The sequence below is a fragment of the Gallinula chloropus genome (genome assembly GCF_964237585.1).
Source record: "Gallinula chloropus genome assembly, chromosome: 22".
NCBI classification, from domain to species: domain Eukaryota; kingdom Metazoa; phylum Chordata; class Aves; order Gruiformes; family Rallidae; genus Gallinula; species Gallinula chloropus.
The window spans coordinates 4,684,982-4,711,519 of record NC_140107.1 but is presented as its reverse complement, the minus strand read 5'-3'; the positions used below and the strand labels follow the sequence as shown (position 1 = coordinate 4,711,519).

At 45.5% G+C, this 26,538-nt stretch overlaps 1 protein-coding gene across 2 annotated transcripts in view; it reads right to left on the bottom strand.

Annotated features, from left to right (window-relative positions):
- Positions 1 to 26,538, bottom strand: part of PUM1 (pumilio RNA binding family member 1) — a 78,169-nt gene that overhangs the window by 13,799 nt on the left and 37,832 nt on the right. The window contains exons 7-14 of one of the 2 annotated variants that reach the window (XM_084274225.1): positions 26,227 to 26,497; positions 19,992 to 20,085; positions 18,505 to 18,606; positions 12,176 to 12,327; positions 8,601 to 8,739; positions 7,603 to 7,746; positions 6,350 to 6,646; positions 3,819 to 4,055 (exon numbers count right to left, since the gene is read on the bottom strand). In XM_084274225.1, the coding sequence (XP_084130351.1) occupies positions 3,819 to 4,055; positions 6,350 to 6,646; positions 7,603 to 7,746; positions 8,601 to 8,739; positions 12,176 to 12,327; positions 18,505 to 18,606; positions 19,992 to 20,085; positions 26,227 to 26,497 (1,436 nt within the window). Of the gene's footprint in view, positions 1 to 3,818; positions 4,056 to 6,349; positions 6,647 to 7,602; positions 7,747 to 8,600; positions 8,740 to 12,175; positions 12,328 to 18,504; positions 18,622 to 19,991; positions 20,086 to 26,226; positions 26,498 to 26,538 lie in introns of both variants that reach the window. The other variant, XM_084274224.1, reaches the window with a different exon arrangement.

Here is a 26,538-nt window from a genome sequence, read left to right as displayed (position 1 = left end):
TGAGGTGGTTGTGACATCCCAGAGCTGGTGCCAAAGGTCCTTTTCTCAAGGGGGAGACTCAACTTGATCATATCTTTCTTAGGGGCCTTGCCAATGGTGCAGGCATCATCTTCCTACCTGTTCTTCACCCCTGAGGCCCCTGACATCCTGGGCTGCTGGAGAGACCAGGATGTTCTTCAAAGGAACAGCAAATCACCTCTCAAGGGCTCAGTCCTTCATCCATCAGCCAGAGGTAACTCCAGCAGGGTCTCAGCAGTGACTACAACAGAATAGCTCCACGTTCAAGCGCTGTACAGAGAGGTTGCAGCTCTGGAAGCTCTCAGGGACTCTAAGGTGAGGTAAAAGGGCAAAACCCCCAAAGATGGGACAGGACTCCCACAAGATGTAAGCACGAAGAGTATCTCCCATGTCCTCAGCCAGAGCAAACTTCAACAGGGGAGTGTGCAAACCACGCAGAGGTACCTTATTGTGCCCATGCAGAGCACTCAGCATCCACACAGGAGTGCAAACCAGTGCTGCCTGCAGAGCACGGAGGCTGTGCAGAAGGCACAGCTGGGGTGCAGCTTGGTCTCTGAATGTATCCACCAAGGGTCTGGGATACGTCTGGAAAAGCCTGTATCTGGGGAGGACAAAGCGCACGGACTCTTTCTCCTGGGGACTCCCAAGGTGCACACGTTCCTCAGACTCACACTGCAGCAACCAAGGGTTTCCCATTTTGAAATGGTTAAGTCATCCTGGTGTTTGCTGGGACACAGGAGACAGGGTTAACCTGGAAGAATTACTGATTTCAGGGAAAGACAGTGAAAGGGTGAGTCAAGAAGAAACACAAAGGCTGCTGTCTGAAAACACAGCGCTTCTTAAGGGAGCTTCCAGGGGACTTTTATAGGGCCTTCAAATTGCTCTGGAGGCAGGAGCACAGTGTGAGAAATGCCAGAACAATGGGAGAAAGAGGAAGATGAAGCAAGAAAGCAGGCAGCGACGGCAAAGGCGTCCCTGCTGCTGTCCCCACGGGGGCTCAGCACAGAGGGAGCACTCACCCCGCCCAGGGGACCCCATGCTGCCTGGGAAGGGCACCAGGACCCCCCTGTCATCATCCCAACCTGTCACCCCAGCGCCACGTGTCCCACCAGCCCCCATGGGAGACACAGCCCCACAGCCTTCCCAGTTGGTCACAGTAACTGGTTACTGGCTCCCCAGAGTTTTCCCCCAAAATCTCTAATGAATTTAATTCCCACATGCATGTTTCTGCTTCCTCAGGCTGACTACAGTATGAGACAGCCCCCTCCCAAGCAAGTCCTGCAAGAGCATCATAAAATTAAACTAATTACTGCTGTAAATCCTGATCCCCATTCCAAACTGGGAAAACCCAGAGCTGGACACATTCAGCCTCAGGCTGCAGTGTTTCTATGGGACCACAAGCAGCTGCACACACATAAACTGTTTCTGGGGCCACACAGACTGATGTGAAGCGTAACCTGGCCAAAAAGAAACTTAATAGTTTAAAAAAACCCCATATTTAGTAATTTATAATGCTATAATTTTGATCCATACTGGGGAAGAGGAGAGTCCCTGCTGCCTTTGGTACCCAAAAGCGAGTACTTGTTTGTCCCAGCTACACACAGTTGCATGTGTTGCATACACCTCTGAGTTCAAAGCACATTATTTAGCTCAGCCTTCCTCCTCCAGCAGTTCCTGACCATAGGAACCTGCTGTACAGTTATTTCAGGTACTCGTGATTGCCCAGACATTTCACAAGGTCACTTTACACCACCAGAAAAAAAGCCTCTCTTGATAAATACACCCCATTTCTCACAGCTACGAGCTTCCAGAGAGCCAGAAAAGCAGGAGCTGAATCTTTGCACACACCACACACCCCCCCCAACCCAACAAGCCATCGACTTGGGCATCCAGGAGACGTGACAAAGTCAAACTCACAACTTACACGGCGTTTACCCGCAGGTTTGCTGATGGCCAGTGAGATCTGATGCCAACGTCTGATGTCACTGTGTCACCCTGAAATCCAAGTCACTCCAAGTGACTCTCCCAGGCTGTCTCCCCCCACGTAACGCAGCAGCAGGATGTGGTTCAAACCCGACTGCTCCGACTTCTCTTCTGGCACACCCATGTTTGGGTGTTCCCATCTGTCTTTTCCTTTTTAGATATTGAGAAATACTCCTCGTCCTTGGTATCAACTACTACTGATAGCAGTCCCAAACAGGAGTCAGCCTCCTGCTTCTCATAAGGAAAAACAATGCCTGTGCTCTTTTTATAGCATTAAAACTGATGTGATAACCAAAGGAAACTACAGCTACATTTAACACTGCCTTCCATTCCAGGTGAAAGAGAAATTGCAAATAAATAAAATGACCTTTTACGGTTTTCCAGGTGAAAATGACAAAAAAGCAGAGCTAGTCTATGAAAGATCTGGGTTTTTCTTGCAGCATTACCAAGCACAAAGACAGCCACAGAGGAAACCTGGCTACCAGGAGAGGAATATTTTGCCAAGATGGGAAGACCCACGTGAGCTGCTCCAGGACTCAGCCCATTTATGTAAATGGTAACTCTGCTTTTTTTCCCCCTAGAGTTTATTCTCAGATTAACCTTTCCTCTGATCCAGTTTTTAAGATTCATTCTTTTGTTTGCCTGCAGGGGCAACAGACTTTTTCTAGTGCCAGGTTTGGAATCTGGTTAGTCTTCAGCATTAATTTATTGTAGCTATTTAACTGTCAGCTTAAGGGCTGTACAGCTGCATAAATAAAGTTAAAACCCTTCCAATTCTATTAAAGCTCCGAACAAGGAAAGATGGTAAATCTAAAGTTGATCTTGGAAAAAAAAAAGGTATTTATTCCTGTTCCATGCTAACCTTTAGCATCAAATTTATCACACACACACACATAATAAACATGATAAATATGGTAGTTGATGGGTGTGTATATGCATGGAAAAACATTCCAATAACCCCAAGTTTTGGTAAATCCAGACAGATGAGTGACAGAATCAAAGCAAAGCCATCTTTTTTGAGCAGGTACTAAATTATCTGGTGTGGATGCAACAAACCACCTCATTTGTTTATAAGGCCTGGAAATGAACACTTCAGGAAGCTCAGATGAGGATTGTTTTATTATATAATATTTGCTTTATTTAAAGATTTCCTTTCCTGTCTGTAGGAGCTCTGGGCCATCTAGAATCTCTTCCAGAAGACGTAGCTTGCATAAAGTCAGGTATCTTACCAAAATAACCAAAGCCTCCCCCGTGCACTGAGGTGCTTTCCATAAGGTCACGTTGATGGGATATTTTCAAAAGCAAACTCCCAAAATCCTCAGCTAAAAGCCAAGTGCTGCTCCAAATCACGCTGCCTATTTTGGTTAAAAGAAGAAACTGCATTCTAAGCTTGTTAATTTATTATTGAAACGTCAAGGGCATTTTAAAACACCCGACAAGTTTCAGGATCAGCCCTCTGTACCCATTCTGCTCCAGGTTTACAAGCAACTCAGCACTGGTACTGAGATGCACGCAAGAGAACCAGCTTGTTTCCCAAACCTTATCCCATCATTTAGAGATGAGGAAACAAGGTGTCAATACTGAAACCTTCCTGTGTAACAGCTGAACTACTGCAAGAGACAAAACACGTAACACAGGCACTACAACTCCAGCTTGTTTCCCCAACTACTTCTGCAAAAGCCAGGACCCTGCCCAGGGAGTAAGAGCAGCAGCCAGGCAGCAGGAACGTCACCTACCCAGCAGCGGGGCCATCGCACCTCCACGCCAAGGGAGAGCAGAGCAGTAACCTGCAGTGCTGGGGCAGCGGCACCTCTTACCCAGGTTTAAACTTGAAGACGATCCATGTGAAGATAAGGAAGGTGGTGGAGTCTGAGAGTGGCCAGGTCCTTGGCTGGGCAGAGGCATTCCCACAGGTCCAGGAGAGGAGGAAAACCCAAGGCCATTATAAAAACTGTGTCCTATAGGTGTCAAACTGCTGGATGTCCTCTTGTACAGGTCACTGCTCCCTGTGAGGGAGTCTCGGCGGGAGCCACTGCCCGTGTTGGAGTTAGCAACTGGAAAGAGGGAGAGAGTGAATTTGTGTCAAGTCAGCAAACTGCCTGAGACAACTGGAGAGCTGGAGAGACAGCACAACTCCGCTGCACCAGGCTGTTGTTCTCCTACAGGTGTTGCATGGCCCAAATGGCATGCATTAATTAAAACCACATTGTTAATGATAAAGCAGCAATCCTTGATATAAACCATTAGCTTGAATGCTGTCTTTGCATTTATGGTTTTATAGGGGTTTTTTTTAACCAACAGATTGAGAAAGAGAGCTCCAAAATAATCCACAAGCAGAAATATCACGAGATTAAAAACCCTGCCTACAGGAAGCAACAGAACAGAACACAACAGACACACAGAACGACTGCAAACGTGTTGGCTTTCAGACACCAACACCTAACACTTTGCTTCTGGACCTTCAGAAGCAGCTCTGCATATCACAGAATCACAAGGTTGGAAAAGACCTTGAAGATCACAAGTCCAACCATTCCTGTCCTAAGCTAAACCATATCCCTGAGCATCTCATCTACCCTTTTTTAAACACACCAGGGAAGTTGACTCAGCCCCTCCCTGGGCAGCCTGTTCCAGGCCACAAAAACTCCTTCAGTAAAGAATTTTTTTCTACTATCTGCTCTGCCCCTGCCCTGGTACAGCTTGAGCCCATTGCCCCTTGTCCCATCTCCTGTTACTGAGCTGAAGAGACTATCACCCACCGCTCTGCACCCTCCTGTCAGGTAGTTGTAGGTGGTGATAAGGTTTCCCCTCAGCCTCTTCTTCTCCAGGCTGAACACTCCCAGCTCCCTCAGCTGCTCCACAGAGGATTTGCCCTCCAGCCCCTTCCCCAGCCTGGTTGCCCTTCTCTGGACTCGCTCCAGGACCTCAATGTCCTTCTAATGGTGAGGAGCCCAGAACTGGACACAGTACTCAAGGCTTCAAAGCCCTTAAGCACATCACTGTGTTTAACTGGAGGTATTAGATCACCCTGCAAGCGCTGCCTCCTATTTATTCTTTGGCCACTAGAGCTAAACTAAATCCAACATGAGATTTGATCTATTCATGTTTACTTAAGAGCATGTGCAGCTTTGGGCACGTTTACTTCAATTCCTTATGTTCACCTTTCATTGTATTAGAAAACAGGTCCCATTTGCACCATGCTTTGAGATGGAAATCAGAATTCAATTTAAACACATAAACCCCACCATTTCTTTAAGAATTGTCTTGGTAGTCAAATACAAACTCTTTCAATGCACTGTCAACTTCAGGGGGGGAAAATCAATTTTGCATTAAAAAGCCTTGTTTAATAGTGAAATTGTTAACTGTCATGAACTAATCATTTTTCATGACTGCAGACAAGTTCTAGAAGCAACAGCCTCACATTTTTGTTCATTGATTGAGGGAAAACAAGTTTGTGCATCTTGGCACTGAGCAAACTAGTAATTGAATTTAATTAGTTAAACAAACTGAAGTGAATGCTGTGTTTACCTGAATGGAACAAGGTTCAGACTCTCAGGCTTGGTTTAAGAAAAATATTTAGAATAACTTTTATTTGAAACTGTGATTTGATGCAGTGACAGTGTCCCCCTCAGTGTTTTCTGACAGTGAAGGTTCAAAAGGCATGTTTTAACTTGCTCTTCACAGTGATGAAAGCAGGAAAGTTCAGGACATAATTACTACCTCTGAGACTAAGCAGTAATTAAAATAATTGTTCAACTTCAAAAAAAAAAAATCTAAGAAAAAAAAAAAAACCCAACCCACAGACATCTTCCTGAAAAAATAAAGGTCCTTGTGTCCAACCACTTAACAAATGCAAACAAACCTTGTATGTAGCATTTCTTGTAAGCACAGCAAGTGCCTTTTCCTGGTGTAGGATAGAAACAAATCCCAGAATAAAGCATGGAAACCACCTCGGATCAGCTTTTTTAAAATCCCAAGAAGTTACTTAGCCATTTCTCAGAAGTCAGGGTTAGAACACGGGTAGACACCACTCTGGAGTCTGTTTGCCCAGTATCTCCACCAAGCACAAGGCAATTCAAAGCTCTTTAAAAACTTTCAAAATCTGTAGCAGTGACTGATAACGTGCACAACACCACAAATTCTTTACTTTGGTACTTCTCAGGGATCAGCTACTAAAAGAAGGTTCACCAGAAAGTGCTGCAGGTTCTGAAGTCCCTACAGGAAGATTTCCCTTCGGCCTCAGCAGCTCTCTGCACCACAGCCAGCTCCAGCACCTCACAAGCCCATTCACTACCTTACACAGAGCCATCTGCTTCTTTCCTCCCCCCCATAAAGAAGCTGCTGTTCTTACCTGCTGTCCCAAACCCTCCTAGCGCAGAGCCCAGCGTGGCACCAAGAGAGCTGCTGCTTCCGAATCCCAGGGAGGTGTTGGCAGGCTGGGCAGAGCCCTGGGAAAAGAGGGAGCTGCTCTGGGAATTGCTGCTGAGAGAGTTGTTGCCGTAAAAGGAGCTGGATGCCAGGTTGTTGGTGGGCTGCTGCTGGGGCTGGGGTTGGGGCTGCTGAGTTCCTAGAGGGCGAAATGGTCCGTTTGTGGTTCCTGCCAGGCCACCTGCTGCACCGTTGGCTGAAGCTGCAGCCGCTGCAACCGCTGGGGAGAAAGCAATCAGGAGCAAAGGCTGAAAAAAACACTTTCATAGCAGTTCTAGATGTTAAAACTTAGCTGGTTCATTTATTTACTACATTTTTTTTCCTTTCCCCCTCAGGATTAAATCCTCCCTTTAGCATCAAACTCTGCATAAAGTCTCTTCCCTCCATATCCGAGCTCCACAAGTCTTGCACTGAGCCCCCCAAATACCAACAATGCCCAGTTATTATTACTGCTGCTGGCATTATTAGAGCTCCACAGATCAAACACACAAAAACGTTCCCTTTCTCTCAAGATCTAAGATCCAAATCAATACAACCACACACTTGGCAACAGCCAATTAAGAAACACAAGTTTTGAAATAAGCAAAATTGTCCTTTAGCACACAGAAAGCAATCCCATGGTGCTAAGAACATCAAACCCAAGTGCTTTTGTTTTGCAGCCAGTTCCAAAGTAAAAGAAAAAAGCAAGATAAACAAGAGCTACAAGGAAACAATTATAAGGCCCATTTCATAATCTAACACTGGCAGACTGCTTACACGCACAGATTTTGGCTGGAAAAAATCCTTTCAAAGCCTTGAACTCCCAAAGAACCTTAATAAAACCCAAAACAACTCCTGGCAAAGGCCAGACATGTAATGTTTTACGTGAGGTGATCATCTGGGAGTCCCACATCAGCTAAACCCATTTATTATGTGGGAAACTAGATACCAGCAGGCAAATTTAAATAACTGTCGTGAAACTCTGAAGAATACTGGAGTTAATGCAACGCTACCTCTCTGAGGCTGTTCTGGAGGCTCAGCCCACTGTGAGCACAAAGGATGCTCTCAACAGTGATCCCCGCAAGGGATCTCAGTGAGGGCAAGTGTGTCATCATTGCCAGCCCAGCCCAGAGGATTTCAGGTCCACCCTGCACTGGGGATGGAGCAGGTTGTTCACATGATGGGACTGGGACTCACCTGCTTGTGCTGCAGAGGAGCTGATGATGACTGGAGCGGGGGCTACCAGCCGGACAGGGGCCCCCAGCCCGTTCCTGGCCCCTGCATTCACCACGAGAGCACCTGTTTGGTCATAGTAAGCGGCAGGAGCCAGCACGGGGTAACCTGCAGAGGCAAATTCCAGATGCACAGGTAAGGGAAGAGGTAGCTCAACACATGGCAGGTCAATCCCCTTCAGGCAAGGGCAGAGCAGCAAGGTTTTAAATGGCAATATGAACAGGGGGGAGCAACAACAGCTCTGCTTCACCTGAAGCAAAAAAACCCACAACCCAATATAATCACAGAATCACAAGGTTGGAAAAGACCTTTAAGTCTTTTTCAAGTCCAACCGTTCCCATCCTAAGCTAAACCAGATCCCCAAGTACCTCACCTACCCTTTTCTTAAACACATCCAGGGAAGGTGACTCAGCCCCTCCCTGGGCACCCTGTTCCAGGCCACAAAAACTCTTGCAGTAAAAAATTTTCCTGGAAGAAATCATGAAGGGGAAGACCCTATATCCCATTCAAGTCAACCACCATGCAGGGCTGGAGGGACAAGTCTAATGAACAGGGCTAGGATCTCTCTGAGGTTTTAAAATAAAGATCATATAAGCTAGAATGATGCACAGGAAAATGTGGAAATGACTTTCAAGAGGAGCCATCAGTTTTTTGGATTACAGAGGCAGCTAATGCACCCATCCAGCCATACAGTTGATAACATTTACTTTTTCTTCCATCTGTGACACAGAGACCTGAACCCTGATTTAACTAAGACCCTGCCTAGGTAGTCAGGTTCCCATCTAACAGCCTCTTGAAAACACCTTGTACACCCACAGATTAAAACAAAAACAAACCCCACCCCCAACAAAACTAAAATCCTGCTAAATGCCAGGCAAATGTGACACCACACAGACAGGAGACACCATTCCCTTAGCTCTCCTTAGGCACTGGAGATGCTGTGGATCCCTGAGAGCCCCTACCTGGCATCCCTGCAGCCAGTCCTTGTCCAAAGGCAAGGGCGGAGTTGACGGCTGCAGCAGCCACCAGCGGATCGGTCTGCTGTCCCTGCTGGTTCTGGTTTGGGGTCAAAGGACGCTGACTGGCTCCTCCACGTAGAACCTGGGGAAGACAGAGGAACATTGATCTGTTTATTTTGGGACCCAGGAGCAAGCTGCAATCACCAGGGACAGGAGCATCATCAGTGCAGCAGGATCGGCAGCGATCTAGTAAAAGTTCTCACACACAACAGCAGCTCTGTCACAGCCAGCGTGTGACAACCCCTCCCTTGACTCAGGACAGAGCTGCCTTTGCCACCACAAACCTTCACACCACTGCCATGGGTGAGTGCACAGACCCATTTAAACAACACAGCCCCTCTGGGACTTACTGAGCATAATCTGGAAGCGCTTTATCATCTGACCTTTCATTTCTGGACACACCTCCAGTCCCCATCCTTCGCTACAAGCAATAACAAGCCACCTGCCCCATCCCAGCTAACATCTGGGCTCTGCCACAAAAGCACTGCTGAAAGCCCATTTGAGCAGAAACTTTAAAAAGCCCCACTTCAGAGCTGGGGGGGGTGGTGGGGGTGGTGACACAGAGGTGACATGGGTTTTTCCAAGCTGCCAGCCCCTACAGAAAACGGCCAGACTCAGTGACATGACACTTACTCATCGGAAATAACGACCAAAGATCACACACCGTCTTTTACACGGAGCTCTCGTGGTTTAACCACACGTTGCTCTCAAAAGGGAAGATGGCAAACTGACCTTTCCTGTAATTACCTGTGACAGGCTTTGTTTGCAAAAGCTTTTTACTCAAAGCAGTGATGCAAGAGTCTGCCCCCACCACTGAGGTCAGCTTATTAAAAAAAAAAAAAGCCATCCTTTTGTACCCAGCTGCAAAAAGTGACATCCTGTGTGTCACCCCATCAAGTTATTAAAGGAGAAAATGACTTTGTGGGCCAAGAGACTGGGACAGGATCCTGAAGTTAACAGATCTAGACATTTTAATGCATCCCAGAGTCTGCTACTGGCGTCAGAGCCTGCACCCGAAGCGAGCCTCGCGGTGCTGGGTAAGCAGGCACTGGGCAAGGGGCTGCACTGAACATAGGAGAGGGCTGGCAGGCTGCAGGGACTGAGATATTGGTGGGTTTTAAAAACACTCTATTAAGATGTCATGAGCATCACAAATCACCTGTCCACTACCAACGTGTTAGGTCTCCAGAACATGTGCCTCAGCACTTCTCCAGAGAAATTACAGAATCATAAGGCTGGAAAAGACCTTGAAGATCATCAAGTCTAACCATTCCCATCCTAAGCTAAACCAGATCCCTGAGCATCTCATCTACCCTTTTTATAAACACATCAGGGAAGGTGACTCAGACCCTCCCTGGGCAGCCTGTTCCAGGCCACAAAAACTCTTGCAGTAAAAGATTTTTTCCTAATATCTGATCTGCCCCTGCCCTGGCACAGCTTGAGGCCATCTCCCCTTGTCCCATTTCCTGTCCCCTAGCTGAAGAGACCATTGCCCTCCTGGAAGGTAGCTGTAGGTGGTGATAAGGTCTCCCCTCAGCCTCCTCTTCTCCAGGCTCAACACCCCCAGCTCCCTCAGCTGCTTCTCAGAGGATTTGCCCTCCAGCCCACACCCCAGCCTGGTTGCCCTTCTCCGGACTCGCTCCAGGACCTCAATGTCCTTCTGATGGTGAGGAGCCCAGAACTGGACACAACAATCGAGGTGCAGCCTCACCAGTGCCCAGTCCAGGGGCACAATCTCCTCTCCAGACCTACTGGCCACACTATTTTTGATACAATACCCCTCTCATACCTGTAGAAATAATGGAAAAATATTATAAACACTACTGATGGTTGATATTTTTTGATTTTAATAGCCTAAACCTTTGCCAAAGCTTCCTTAGCACACACCTTCTGTGCAGGGAAAGGCTCCCTGTTTGAATGCCAAGGCAGAACTGGCTTTAATGTTCTTAATGCCATTTCACTTGCACGAGCAGGTCTGCTCGATGCGGTCCTGGCATCATGACCTGCCAGGCAGGGAGGTTCGGTGATTATCTTTGTCAGGAGCGAAGTGTTCTCCTCCTGATGGCTGCTTCAGAGTCGGTGGTGTGAAGCATCACTGCTCTTTTATCCAAAAAGACCTCCTAATGCTACCAAACACTGAGGTTTGCTTTAATTTTCAAACCAGAAGCTAATCGATTCAACTGCTAATTGCTGTTTTCTATGATCACTGTCTCAAACCCATGAGGACCAGAAAGGAAGGCTCAGTGTCACTACAAGAAAGGAGCAGCCTCACTTTTTGTTAGGATAACTTTGTAAAAAATGTTTAGTGTGGCTTTTCATTACAGTAAAAGAAGGAAATTATTGTTCCTTATTAATTCTTGTACCAGTCTCTCACTTTCCACCTGCTGCTCCAGCAGTTGGTAGGTTCACGATTGTGTCATCTGCTTCAGAGGTACAACTGTGATTAAATACCAAAGCTTGAAAATGCTTATTTGAAGGTAGGAAAATATAATGAAAGAAGAAGAAAAAAAAAATGAAGAAGAAATTATACTGTGATTAATCACCAAGATGCACAACAATTTTCAACAGAAGGAAAAATATAGGCTACAGAATCCAGCATCACTGCCAAGGGATGAAGATAGAAGAGGTGGATGGTGCAAGCACCACCAAGCACACATCACTTGCAAAGTATATGAGGAAGAAGTTTCCCTTATCAGTCCCAGTGTGACCTCTTCATTGTTTATTTGTTTTGTTTTAATAAAGCAAATCCCATTTAAACACCAGATTCATGTCTCGGTATTTCTCTCCAACACACTTAAGGGGGAAACACAAAACATATGAAAACCCTTCACTAACTTCATTAATTTTGTCCCTTTAGATGTCAAACTCTCCAAATTTCTCTGCAGACTGATGCAAAGCAGCTGCACAGTTTGTCTTGGAAAAACAGCAAATTCAGTGTTTTCTCTTCATATTCACCTTCTGTGTCCAAATCCCCACACATACACCAAACCATTTCATTCTGCTGTTATTTTGACCCTGTTATTTTGGGACTCTTCAATCCCAAACCCAGCCTCCTAATACTGGACAGCACTCTGAAAACAAGAACATGCCACTTAGTGACACTTAGTATTTGACAGGCATTTTCATCATCTCCATAGCCTTCAAACCAGTGATCAGCAGGGAAACAGCTTGCAGGATGCTGATGTCCACTCACACACCAACATTTGGTACTGCATCCTCAGCAGTGTTTGCAAACCAGTTAGTTTGGTTTCCAAGGCATTAACGTGCAATAACTCACCACTCCAAACAAACTTCATTTCCATGATGCATAAATGACAGAAGGGAGCGTACAGATGTTTCTCCTCTGGGTATTTTGGGTTTGGTTTTTTTTTTTTTTAAGAGAAGCTAAATGCTCTTTTCTTTACTTAAAGTTGCGGGTCAGGAGTGGTCATTGGGAAAAATATACAGTAATTTGGGATTCTTCAAAGCTGCCCTGCTGCCTGTAAATGACTCGACGTGCAAAGCATCCCACACCGTACCTGCTGTTGGCCCTGCTGGGTTTGCTGGGTGGTCTGCTGGTTTGCAGAATTAGTGGCAGCAGCAGCGGCGGCAGCTTGTTGCTGGAAGAGACTGGCAGGATACACTCCCCAGGGGGTAACTCCATAGTACTGGTGAGGGACAACCGCCGGACCTAAAATGGGAAGGGAATCAGTGAGGTGCTGTAGTGGTGACAAGTGTTACACAGCCAACGGTCAAAATACCTGCTCCAAATACCTGCTCCTCATACCTGGTTTAACAAACTCTATTTCAAGATGATCTGCTGCAAATCTCTTGCAAATATGGCATTTGTGTTGCTCCTTTTTAAAATGCTTTGAAGGTGGATCTGAAATTTCCTCTTTACTTGCTTTTACCTTGTTGAATGAAATAAAACTCCGCTACCAGTGATCCTGTTGGCACTCCATGTTTTTATTACTATTGTGCCCTAATTTTACAGTGAAGAACCAAAACTTTCTCTCTAACCAAAAGAGATGGAAACTTTTTTAAGCACAGTTACAAACAAGTTTCTTCTAATCTCAGCTGACACTCGCAGCTCAGTAACATCTACCATATAGCTCCCCAATAAATTAAAATAACCCTCTTTGCATCCAGATAGCATCAATTCTCAAGTGTTTACAATGTTATTTTTCTAACTATTCAGTCCTACTTTGCATGAGAAAACCACAACAGAAGCTGTACCACCCTGTATCTTAATCACATTCCCTCCTCTGCCAACTTAAAAGGCTTAGAAAAAAAAAAAAAAGGAAAAGAAATCCTGGAGAACACCAGAAAAAGCATAGCTTTTGAAGATTCATTGTTGATTTATCAAGTCTCAGGGACTGCATACTTAATTTGATGACAGGAGAACGGCAGCCTATAGCCTTAAATAATTCTAGCTGGCAGAATGCTGAGGAAGCAGCGAGCACTCGGCGCTGAACGCTGAAGTCCCTCCCATGAAACAACACGTGTGTGAATTCAATACTGGTTTTTAATATGCCTGCTCTGTATCTTTTGGAAAGGTCAGCAGAAAAACAGAGGCACTGCCTTGGCTTTTCAAATACATCACCTATCCCACGGGCTCCTTCCCCACAGCAGGAGGAAGTTACGGCACGCTGGCCTTTGTACGGTAGAGGGCCAGGATCGTATCTGACACTGCAGAATAAACAAGTCGTTATGAATTTAAACCACACGCCTGCTCTTGGAGTAGAACTAGCTTCTATTTTAAGAGAGGTGGTTAGCATCTGAGTTCAAACCGAGTAATTTCAGGGTGGCTGTTGGTTATGTCTTACAGCAAGAGCCTGAGAGGAGAACAAGTGTCACACACACGAGCAGCAGCATTAAAAAGGAGACTAAAAACTGACTGCTCCAAAAGCAAGGGGTGACAGTGAAAAGGGAGACACAAAACAGGCACTGCGGAGTCTGAGCTGGGGTATGACCAAGGGGGAAACATCTGGGAAGTCTCCTTTTGGGTTTGTTTCTAATACAGCCACCTGTGTTTGTCTCAAGTCAACTCCTGTGTAACGCAAAAGCAATCCATGGGGTAACAGGGCCTGGACGAGCTGCCGCTCCCACAATGAATACTGCCCACTGCAGAGGTTCAGCAGTGCTTCAAGGCAGTCATTTCATACTGCATGTCACCTCTTCATTCCCATTGCAAAAGCATAACAGCTACTCCCTTATTATCTTGCTTCTGATAACTGTACATCCTCAACTTTAGGATCTGGTGGTGTTGTGAACACACGCCCAGCTCTACGTACAGCAGGGAGCTGTTACAAGCAGGTTGCTGACACCCCACACGTGGGCAGTACGTGCTCAACGGATTTTGTATCTCACACTAAAGCTCTGCTATGAAATCCACCCTTGCTGGATTCACTGGGTACCAGCAGCTGGAGAAGATGACTTCTGTGACAAACTCAGATTTGTCTGGGAGTATCTTGTTTCTTACCTTCCAACCTGGAAATTCACCAGCAGCAGCAGCTGAAATTAAAGAACCTGCAGGAAATGAATCAGTCCCACAGTGGTACTGCCCATTTTGACCCAAGCAGTTACAGACACGTAGCTACTGGGTGGATTGGAACCTGCTTATCTTCAGTCAGTGCAGGTGAGATGGCAGCTGCTGAGATGTTCTGCACTCACCAAGAAAACAGTTGCAGCCGCTGTGTTTTATGCAAGTCATCAGTCTGTGTTTGCCCTTAGGCTACTGGGAAGTTGCTGCAGTGCCCTTTGTCTGGGCGCAGTGTGGGCATCTCTCTGGGCTATTTTAATCTCACTTCTAATTATCAAACAAGCATAGTCTAGATTATTTTTCTTTTCCCTAGTTAGAGGTTGCTCATCAGCTCTGTGAAAGCCTTAGGTGTTTAAAAGCAGCGGAGACACAGTCTTTGAAGTTTGCAGGCAGCTGGGCTTTAAAGAGCTGCATGTCTGGCTCAGCTCATTTGAGCACACAGTGAGGCTCATTATTGAACAGTGTTCTCAGTGAGGGCAAGTGTGTCATCATCGCCAGACACAGAAACACGCGGAGCGTTTCTTTACTTCAGGAGATATTGCACCTGCTTTTACACTTATTAAAGATACACAAGAAAAGCAAAGCTGTTCAAGTGCCTTTGAAATCAAATATTCCCACTACTACGTCTCACACATTGGCCACAGACACCCACAAATATTCCTCTCAAGAAACATTAGCAAACCAGCTGTAAGTGTGTCCATAACAACATTTTTGCTTTTAATCTCAGCCTTCACACTCCAATCGCTGCAAGCAGAAGCCAGACCTGCAGAAACTGCCAAGGATGAGAACTTAGCAACCTGAATCAGGTCCAACAGCTTCAAGAACCTCACACACCTGACAATGCAAGGCTGCCAACAGCAGTGTTATCAAATACTATTGATTCATGAGCTGAGCACATTGCAGTTACCGGTACGGCAACCACAGATACCCAGAAAGTGGTGTCTTTTAAGGGATGGGGGTGAGACACAGCTGAACTCATGGCTCTGGTACACCCCATGCAAACTCTGTGGCACAGCGCACGGGGCCAGCACAGCACCAAGGAGGAGAGGCAGCCCTGCATGACACCATGCCCGAGGCAGCCAGGTGATCCAGCTGCCGGTGCTCCCCTGAACCCCAATCCCAGGCAGTGTGTGCATGCACCCAAACTTCCCTCCAGCTCCAAGCTGGCTCTGCATGGGACACAGGTCAGCACCAAGTGAAGGAGGCTGTAAGAAACCCAAGCTTGAGAAGGATAGTGCAGACTGACTCTACCTTCAAACTGGGAGCACTGAGTTTTTCCCATACGCAGGTTATTCCAGCATCCACTTCTCTACAAAGAAGAGAAACACTTTTCTACCTGTAACACACCACCTCCCAGCTTGTCTTACAAAAGGTAAGATCTTTCTCTTTTCTTTTCCTTTTTTCTTTTCCTTTTTTTTGAGTGACATCTTTCTCAAATGATTGAAGGCAATTCCACAACATTTTTTAAAGGCAGTCATATCTTCCCCACGGTTTGAACTCAAAAATGGCTTTGTCTTGAGTCTAGGAAGCCCTTCCCTCTGCATTCAAAATTGTTCTTTAAAACCCTACTATTGTTGGGAAGAAAAGAGCATTATCACAGAGCTGACAGCCTTAAAATCATGAAAAAGGTGCCGTAACGGCAGAATCTTAATTGACAGAATTATCTCTACCATAAAACACACAAAAGTTTCCCCTCTGCTCTAAGAGTAAACTGTGAGCAATAAACTACCAACAACTCTAAACTGATTTCTTCCATCTCATAAACTTCTCTGGGTCATCTCAATTTAACACCCCCATACACACCGGGGAGGCCATTCTGACTTTATACATCACTCTATAAACATCTGAATTGCCCCCCACACCCCTTCAGCGCTGCGCTCAGTCATTATGGTGAGAAGGCTTCCAAAACTGCTCAAGTCCAGCCAGAAATGGTGCTTTTCCTAAAACAAACATCAGGGAGGCAGAAGGCTTGTTAAATTGCCAGTTGTGCTATTAGGGTCCAAAGCGCAGTGAAGTCGCTCGCGTCTCTCGGTGGTGTAACACTACATGTGCATTACAGAGCACTGGATGAAGCCAGGCTGAGAGTTGGGCCTGTTCAGCCAGGAGAAGAGAAGGTTCCAGAGGGACCTTACAGCAGCCTTCCAGTTGCTGAGAGGTGCCTGTAGGAAAGCTGGGAAAGAACTATTCCTAAGGGCATGGAGCGATAGGATGAGGGGTGATGGGTTTAAACTAGGAAAGGGGAGATTTAGGTTGGGTATTAGGAAAAAATTCTTCACTCTGAGGGTGGTAGATTACTGGCACAGGCTGCCCAGACAGGTGGTGGAGGCCCCATCCCTGGAGACATTCAAGGTCAGGCTTGATGGGGCTCTGAGTGATCTGCTCTAGTGAAGATGTCCCTGCTCACTGCAGAGGGTGGAACTACATGGCCTCTGAAGGTCCCTTCCAACCCAACGTGGTCTATGACTGCACTTACTTCTGTTTTGCTTTCAAGAGTCATAAAGTTTACGAACTATTCAAGGAGAGAGCCTGATGCCAAGTTCTGGGATGCTTGATGTATCCTGGGGTATGTTATTTCCCAGTTCAAATTTGTAAGGCCCCAGTTGGATAGTCAGGCAGCTGTAGCTACAATAATGCTGAGAAGAAGGGAGAAAACTTGTTGCAAACACACTTGCTGTTTCCTAGAGGTCTGGCAGCAGTTACACAAAGTCTTTCTATGAAATCCAGACATCGACCTCCTACTCCACTGAAATTCAGTGTTACTGAAGAATGAGTACCCGCTTTAGCAGCACTGAAGTGACACAAAGAGACCAACCAGAATCCTCTTTTTACAGCACTCGTTTACAAAGCACTTCTTCTGACTGTAATGGAATTGCTAGAGTGTGCTGGCACCTCTTCCCTGCTGCATCCTGACTGAAGCCTTCTATACTTGTATTTGCCACAAAGAGTACAGGTCAATCATTCATTGCCACACATTCATCATCACATGATAGTTTATTGACTCCTGGACTATTAGGAATATCCTTGTACTCTAGCTCTTGGCTGGCTTCCACTTAATCACAGCGTCATTTCTTTGCCAACAACATGTTGTTACCTCAACTTCATCTTGCACTGTTATTATGCAATCAGCATACAAAACTCGCAACAGCCAAAAAGTCCAAAGCCCATCTTCAAATTATAATCCTGATTCTTTACATACTTCCATATGATCCACTAAAACCACCATCCAGTTAGGCAACGGTTACTGAAATCCCATTTCAGAGCTTGACCCAATACTGGCCTCTAAGCTTAAGAGCTCAGCAGGGGTATGTAAGAGCTGCTACATGCACTGGGAAGTCACACACTGAACCACAACACTGTCTGACAGAGCACTATATTCACGTCCAGCCAACGTTTTATGGGTTTGATTTGGTACAAGCTAGAGGTTCTCAGTTGAGCATAACAGTTGTAAGTTGAGCGTGGGAATGGCATGCTAAAAATCACCACTGCTCTGACCTAAGCAGTCTTTATGTAAAGGGTAGAAGGCTTCCTTCTCCTGGAGGCTCACGGAGAGAAAAGCACGGTTATAAAAATGGTTCTTCTCAAAGTACATTCCTCTTTTGTCCTCAGTGCTCAGGCAAGAACTTTCTGCCATACACAGCAAAAGTTCAACGTACAATGTGTTCTTCACACTGCCTGATAAGCTGTTTTACTGAGCTGTCATCTCAAGATACAACAATTTTGGCTATGACAGTTGGCAAGAATTTGGAAACTGATACACGAACGTTTGGGAGAAAGATCTTGCAGGAAGACAAGAGCCACCATCTTTGCTTGCCATCTGGAAAACTGCATATTCATAGCGTAAGCTTCAGCAGATATGGGATGTTTTTACCTAGAGAACCTAAAAAGCAGAATTTCTTAACAGACTCTAGCAAAAGGACAAGACATGGTTCCCAGGATGCACTTGAACAGCAACGAGATCCAACTATCCTGGCAGGAAAATACATCTTCCATCTTCCTAGCATTTAGTATTTCCACCAGGTATCTATCTCTCCCCACTGCTAGTTACCAAATCACCCCAAAACACATAGCAACATTTATGTCTGTGTTTTATTTCAGACTTGCTCTGGCTGTTTATCCTCAACAGAGAGAGCCCAGAGCAAGCGTTATACAAGAATTATTGCATTTAATCTAAACAAAAGAGGCCTTGCAAAACAAATTCTGTTTCAAGTCACTGATCTACAATTGCCTCTCCACAGAAATTACAGTGTACTAATATTTAATTGCCAAAAGGACAGATTCAGAAGCAGAAAGTGGTCACAAATACACAGACAACTGGAAGTAGCTCACCTAATGTGGCAGCTGCTGCAAGTCCGGCTGCATATGGATCCGTTCCCGGTGGAGCGGCGCTGATGATGTATGGATTGGGGACAAAGGCAGCAGGGGCTAAACCTGCTGAAAACATACCTGTCAGTAAAAACAAACTTAACTAGAGCTGAAGCCCTACCAAAACCTCCCTGGCTACCTGGCTGGTGAACACAAAAGCTCAGGATGCTTTAGTATTTTCAAGGGTTTTACAGGTTGCTTTCTATAGGGAGTGAGTATCCACTGCATTGCCCAGAGTCTGAAGTGAACAATCCACAGAGGATAAAGTTTACACAGCAGAAACCTCATCCCAAGGCTGCAAAGCCCCATAATGGTTGGACTTGATCTTAAAGGTCTTTTCCAACCTAAACAATTCAATGATAAGGAAAGCTGAAGAGGTAAAATAGTCTGTATACAGTCCCCATACATGCTCAGATGTCTCTGCAGTACAGACACCCCTCACTGTTCAGGTGACTACAGACACCAGCCAGATACTAACACTACCCAACTGCTTGTTGTTATTCTGTATTTCCTACAGCAGGGTAATCACCAACCAATTCACCCTGCTTTCTGAGTTCCATGCCCACTACACAATACCAGTTCTTTTAATTAATTCATTTGGAAGGAGCTCAGGAGTGCACAGGCACCATCGCAGGGCACCTACTATCACTGCGGTGCAGGCATTACCTCTGCAAGGGAACAGTTTAATCATTAGAGAAATTACTGGGGGTCAGAAGGGAGGTGTAGAGGGAAGGTGAGTTAAAAAAGCTAAAGAATTTTAATTTGGGTCTAGTACTGAACTCCAATAAGCACACAATGGCACTGCATGGAGCTGGGAGTCCCAGCAAATGTGCTGGGCTTTTGGGTAGGAAGAACTACCACTTAGATTGATTGTTGGACTAAAAACATTTACCTGTAAGACAGTCTAACAACTCCAATCATCTATGAGCAGCCTCTTTTACAGTTCTGTTTTTCTAGGCACAGGATTGAGAGCTCTCTTCCCAGTTAATCTATACCACTCTAATAATATGCATCATGTGTTTGCATAAATTACATCTTTAATTTAATGCCAGACCCCAGGCAGCCGAACCACAGGAAGCACATTCAGGTGTAGGCTGAATTGTGCATTCTTCCCTCACTTCACAGTGCCACTTACCCCAATTCATGCCTCACTCGGAGAGAGCAAGTACTTCAAAAGGCTCATTACTGAGCAGCACTCTCAGCCAGGCTGAGAGCGTCATTCCTGACAGATGTGAATGCTCTAGAGCTTTCAGAACGTGCAAGAGACCCCTCCAGAACTGTTCAAGTAAGTCCTCAAACAACATACTCCACTTTCGTGTCGACTACCAGTTGCAAAAACATATTTAGGATTCTCCAAGACCTTACCAATCCCTCTTCCCCATGTATTCCCAATGTATTCCAAGGACTAAGAGAAGCCCAGTCAAACGTAATGTATTAAATGCAAGACTTACCTATGTGAGGCTGATGGGCAGCTGCCAACGCGTACTGCTGCTGCTGCGCTGCTGTTAGTTGTTGAACAGCCAGTGCATTCGGTCTTTGGAACAACTGAAGGGACAAAAGCACAAGCACGGTCCTTTACTCATGCACAAAAAGCATTCTCTTACATCCTTTTAAAGTGATTCCTTTACACTAGATTTATTTTCACAACTACAAGCACTCCTCCTCTTTAAATGGAAAGATTTCCAAAGGAACTGAAATAAAACCCCACCACAAACAAGCAAACCCCTTTGGGATCAATTGCCCATGAGAATCCACCTGAAAAAAAGTAAATGTATTCTGAAGTAGGGTTAAACCACAGCCTGGGTTTCTCTCTGCTATTCTCTGTGCAATGCCTGAAAGCCATTTCCACCCCTCCAACTCCTCCTCAAACACACAACCCCCCTAACTGCAGCTTGTGGATCACCAGCTGCTGCCATGAACACTTCCAGATCCCCATTGCAGCAACCTGAGTGGCTCCCGGGGGGTCTGAAGTGGCAAGCAGGATGTGAGAGGGTGACACTCTTCAGATCACAGAATCATAGAATCATAGGCGTTGAAGGGACCTCAAGAGATCACTGGGTCCAAACCCCTGCCAAAGCAGCTCCCTAGCTCATATTGCACAGGTCGGTGTCCAGACAGGGCTGGAGTATCTCCAGAGACGGAGATGTCACACCCCCTGGGCAGCCTGTCCCAGGGTTCTGTTTTTGGAGCCAGCAGAAGAGCCAGCAGATGGGATGCCATCCTCAGGAGCTCAGGAAAATGCTTCCTTTACCTGCTAAGGTTTCTGTCTCCAGCATCTCCTACATGAATCCAGGCAAGGGGACCACAGACAGAAACCAGACCCATGGTCTTTTTAGTTACAGCATCCAAAGCACATGCAGGTTTGCCAGCTAACAGCTCACTACAGTCTTAGGGACCAATGTTATTGAGAACAGTCATTCTCCACAAGAAAAAGAAAAGAGGATTGACATTAGTCTTCAAAGACAAAGTATTTCTGCTCAGAGGTTGGGCTTTTTCATCCATCCAGGGCCTTACTAAAAAAATTCCCTCCCCACGTTCCCTTCCCTGTACCTAAAGGAAGCACTCCCTGAACCAATCCATTACCATCAGCCCATGGCTCAGCTCTAATTAAAACATTTGGGAATACACAAGCCCAATATTCACAACGAGCCTATCCAGAAGCAAGGTTCATCCTCACTTACTCCCCAAAGCCATCATTTCTGAGGTGTGAACGACTCTGCAAACCGCTGTGAGAAATGTTTTCTCTCTCCAGTCACTTGGAAAAAAAAAAAATACTGGCCTAAATGCTATACAATTTTCACACCTATTATCTCTGCCCTCCTTTCAGCCAAGCCAAGGGAGCTACTTCAGCTGTCAGAAGCAGCAATAACAATTCTGCCCAAATTTTTGGCAGAAATTTGCAGCCATCAAGAAGTACAGAATCATTTAGAGAATTGGGGGGAAGGGGGGTAATAGGTAAAAATTGCAGCCAGTTTTACTGAGAGCAGGGTGAGCAATTGCATTGTTTACGCAGAAAATCCAGAAAGGATGAGCAATAGTTTACCCCTATTTTCTTCTCTTTTTACCAGTTCAGAAGGAGGAGGGAAAAACCCTACGTATCAGATTTAAGATGTGGAAACTCAGTACTCAAGGGATCCAGAATTGATCTTCTGTGTGCCAAAGCCCTATTCACAAGTGAGCATAGAAACAGGAAGGGAATCAGCTTTTTAAAAGGGTAGACAATGGCAGGACAAGTGGGATGGATTAAAGTTAAAAGAGGGAAGGGTTAAATTAGATATTAGGGGGAAATTCTTTACAGAGAGAGGGGGTGGATGCCCCATCCCTGGGGGTGTTCAAGGCCAGGTTGGATGGGGCCCTGGGCAACCTTGTGTAGCTCCAGGCCTGGAGGTTGGTGTCCCTGCCTGTGGCAGGGGGTTGGAGCTCTGTGATCCTTGGGGTCCCTTCCAACCCAGACCAGTCTATGATTCCCAGAAATTGCTCACCCCATAGATGTCGGGGGCCTCTCTGTACATCCCAGGAGTAATGAAATGCTGCTGATGGAGGAACACAGCAAATCTACAGGTACTTTATCACCTCCCTGGCCTGGAGAAGGGCACTCTTTATGCAAAACACAACTTTTTTTTCTGTTTTCTTTTCTTTAAAAAACATGTCATTCAAGAACACTTCATGCTTACACAAAGCTGAGTGCTTCGAAGGGGTGTAATCTTCGTTACTACACCATCTGTCATTAGTAGCTGGATCAAACACTTTACTGACATTTTTTAGTTTGAAAAGAAAGAAAAGCAAGGGCATCACGGACAGAGTGACCTACAGAAAACACAATGAGGGACACTGGCTCTGTAGGGGTCTCAGGAACATCTCATTCCCTGAGCAGCATCAGCAAATAAGGGGGAAAAAAATAGATATAAACTGTTTCACTGCTAGGTGTGGATATGCCTAGAAAAGCCACCCTTGTGTTTGTGGTCTCCTTTTGTACTGAGTTCAGCAATTCAGTGTTTGAGCTTTCTTCAGCTGCAAACAGCTCACCAAAACCTTTCATTTTCGTATTTTTTTTGCAGCCCTTGGATCTGTTTTTCCAGACTGCTGATGTGTATTCCACCAAGGTGAACAAGCAGAGGAGATGCCTAGATTATCAGCTGCCTGTGTAAAGGGCAAAAAACCACTTATCTCTGAAAAATACTTTTTCTTGTGCCCACTTTACATGTCACTGACTTCCACACCTCCCAAATGCATCTCAATGATCCATTTCAAAATCAGAAGTACTATCAAAAACTGAAGAACCCACAATATCCAAGCATCAGTATGCTGCTGGTGTATTTTTTGTTGTTGTCTGCTTGCTCTCTCCGCCTCCTGTGAGCGCAGCTGATGACTGCTAAGTTTGACTTTCAGACACCCAAGTACCCACACTAAACTCTGTGCATTTTTCTTTCACTGAAATGAAGGCACAGCATCCCAAAACGCTCTGCATGGAGTTTATCCCTAGAGGCTCAAAGAGGAGGATTGAAAAGATGCTCCTTTACTTAAAAATAACAGCATTACGACAGGAGGTGTAAGCAAGGAGCACAGAGTCCCTTCATCTGCTCAAGGAAATTACCTGGAGTAGGTCTGTGTCCTCACTTCAAAGGAACCTGAAGACTTAGCTCCAGCTCAGTGATGCTCACTTCCTCAGCCAGTACTCCTGACCTTCTTTAAAACCACATGCAAATGCTCTGCGTGTGTTGCAAGCATCAAGGAAGGGCTGAATTCCTTCCATCTGCAGACAACCTCCTCTCGAATCTTTATCATTTCCCTTCCAAAGAAAGGTCAGAAAAATGCTGGTATCTAAACCATGCACTCGGGCAGTGACTCAAATCACTGACCTCTCCCTCTTGTCTGCTCTAAATCACAATTTCTGCCAGCCTGCAAACCCAGACTCAACTTACCCAGAAGAAACTCAGTGGGAGCAGCTAAAAACGTTTTGCAGCTGCAGCTTTCCTACTGCCTGTAGCATAAAGAAAGCAGGGCCAACAAAATCCATCATCGTTTCAGGCTTTACTTAGCCAGATAAGCCCCTACACCACGTGACCTCTGGGAAGCATCAACTCTACGTATTTAGGAAGCGTTATTAAAGCCTCAATGCACTGACTCCATCTGCTGACAGCAAAGACCCATGTTCCAAAAAAAATAAAGAGCAACAAGAACTCCAGTAATAGCCTTTTGTCATCTGATCTGGAACCCCACTGGGTATAAAAATGAAGTTAAATTAAGTATCACTATTAAACAGTGGTCCACAGTAAGTGGAAAAAAGGAAAAGAAACCTTTTTAACAGGTATATTAACTGGAAATTACAAAGCAAGTTACAAGAAGGTATGCATAGAGCATTGAAGCCCATTAGAAATCACATTCAGAATGATAACCCACAAAGGACATTGTTTCAGAGTTCATTTATTCTCCTGACAAGTCAAAAGGGAGGCTATTCTCCACATCCCCACAAATGAAGTGTCACTTACAACGTGGGGGGAATCCACTGAGGGAATTCCAAGAAACCAGAACATCACAGTCTGTGTTACACAGTTATGGGAACACTGCAAGATTAGATTTCTGTAAGCCTGTTTCTTCTGCAATATAAACATCTGACATCTCTAATCAGATTACACGTGGTTAAGACCTTCCCTTCTTAATATTGCTTTTAGCTCTACTTGCTTGTAATCCCTTCAAAGTATATGATGCTTCCCAATGGACCGAGAAAGACATTTTTACAGGCGAGATCCTCTCGTTCAGCACACGGTTCCTCCTGACAAACGAACAGAGAATCTACACTGCCAAAAGACAGATTTCTTTCATAGAGACTCTAACTGGCAGACAGCAAGTACCAAGGAACACTGGCTGCTGGATACCATATCTTAAGAAAACGGCTACAACTCTGAGCCAAGATACATTGCGTTTACACCACCGTGTACTGAGAGGCTGCGGTTGGCAGAGGAGTGAATCCTTATCTTTAATACAGCTCTTATGCTTACACAAGCCTGTTGCTTGCATTTATGTAGCTGTAAGTAGCTATTACAACAAAGCTAAAACTGTAAAATAGCAATCCTTATCAGAGCCTGCTTATTCTTGTCCTGACTGGGAGGGGAAGTGAAGCACAGCAGAGCAACTGGGTGAGAACACCACTGGGACATCTGCTCCCCACCAAAACCCAGGGGTGCAGAGAACTGAAGCTTCATGGGCATTCCAGAAAAAGGCTGTAAGCATGAGTACATGGAAATTATGTGGCTATTACCCATCCACTTTAAACAAAGGGAAAACCCCACCACCCAGGCCAGCCTACAGAGCCAGAAAGCCATTCAGCACTTCCATCAGAAACCAGCCTTACTTGGAGTTTTCATTTCCACCAGCTAGGTGCGAGACCTGACCAATTTTAACTCCATACTTAAAAGTCTGGAAGAAACAAATACAAACTACCTGAACTTGCAAATGAGGCTTAATGTAAATAGAAAACACTGACAAAATGCAAATTACAGGCTTCACATTTCTGCAGCTATTTTCTCATATCTAACGGGTCTTTAAAAAGCAGCCACTTATTTAGCTCTGAAGTAGCAGGTTAAAAAAATACACAGGTCTGAAATCAATCCTTGCATTCAACGTCCTACACCAGAGTAAGACAAAGATGAGGCTGTTGGTGTTGTTTTTACCCTTTTTGAACTGTGCAGCAGCTATTTGGTTTAATCATTTTAAAAATTTCCATCCTTAACCTCCCAAACACACTATATAATAAAACAAACCGATTAAGCTGTAAGTATTTACACCGCTTTTAAAAGTGTGATAACTTGGCTGAAGGTGGCCCTTTAGCATAAAAACTTGGCAACAGCCTTTCCTCACTACAGAGTGACAAGGGGCTGTTTTGCTAAAAAAGATCAGATATTTCAGGAAACCCAGGGCTAGTTATGTACGCCTGCAATCAGCAACAACAAAGGATTTTATTCTTCTTTGGGTTTAGTTACAGAAGGAAGGCAGTAAAAGTTTACAATCATTACCTGAACTAGCAGGAACAGGAGTGGATTACGAGTCGATCGTTGGATGTAGGCCCAGCATTCAAGAGAAGCCAACGGCAAAGCAAGGACTTGGCTCACTTGGCCAGGTTGAGACGCTTGGGCCACGTGCGTGGGAGAAAAGGTCAAACAAACCCGCTGGGTTGAGATAAAGTTTTGTAGTATTGGACTCTGACCTCAGGTTTTGAACCACGCTCAAGTGTGAGCAAGCCAGTTGATAGGCATTATTCCTTGGGTCTGCTCCGGTTCGCCACCACAGAGATCCCAAAGCAAGGCTGCAACACTGTGGCTGAACAGCCATCGGACCTTCAGGTCACTTTAGGGGCTCAAGGGTGAGTTGTCTGGGTTAGGTTTGGGGTTTTTAAACATTTTTTACTAACTTAACCCTTCTCCAAAGTGATTAATGCACAGAAACGTGCTGGTGGTAACTGCTGGTTACCACCAGGCCTTAAGACTCCTGTTCAGATGGCAGCATTAAGCGGCTCTCCAGCATCAAGCTCCGAGGGAGGACACATGCAGCACTCTACAGAGATGACACAGAGGTGATGAAACCATTCTAAGTCTTCATGATGCTGCCCAAGACAAGAGCCTGAGCTCACACCAACCCCATGACTACTCTCCTGGAGTAGAAGGAAAGGACCAAGGGCCAACACTTTACCTGCTGTTGGGAATTGTAATCGAAGAGTCCCACGGTGGCTGCGGCCGAGTCCACGGGTACTTGAGTACCAGAATAATCAAACTGAAGAGGCTCCATCCCAACGTGCTCCATGGGATCCAGAGGGACACTCTGGGACTCGATGTTAGAGAAATCCTCCACCGGCTTGGCACCGTTGGTACTCGCCAGCTGGGCTAAGCCCTCTGATCCATTCTGGTTTGGACCCAGAAGATCCACTTCACTAGCAGAGTTCTGGCAATTACCAGGTGTACGGCTACGGAGAAGGAAGAGATACACGTCACCAAACACAGCCAC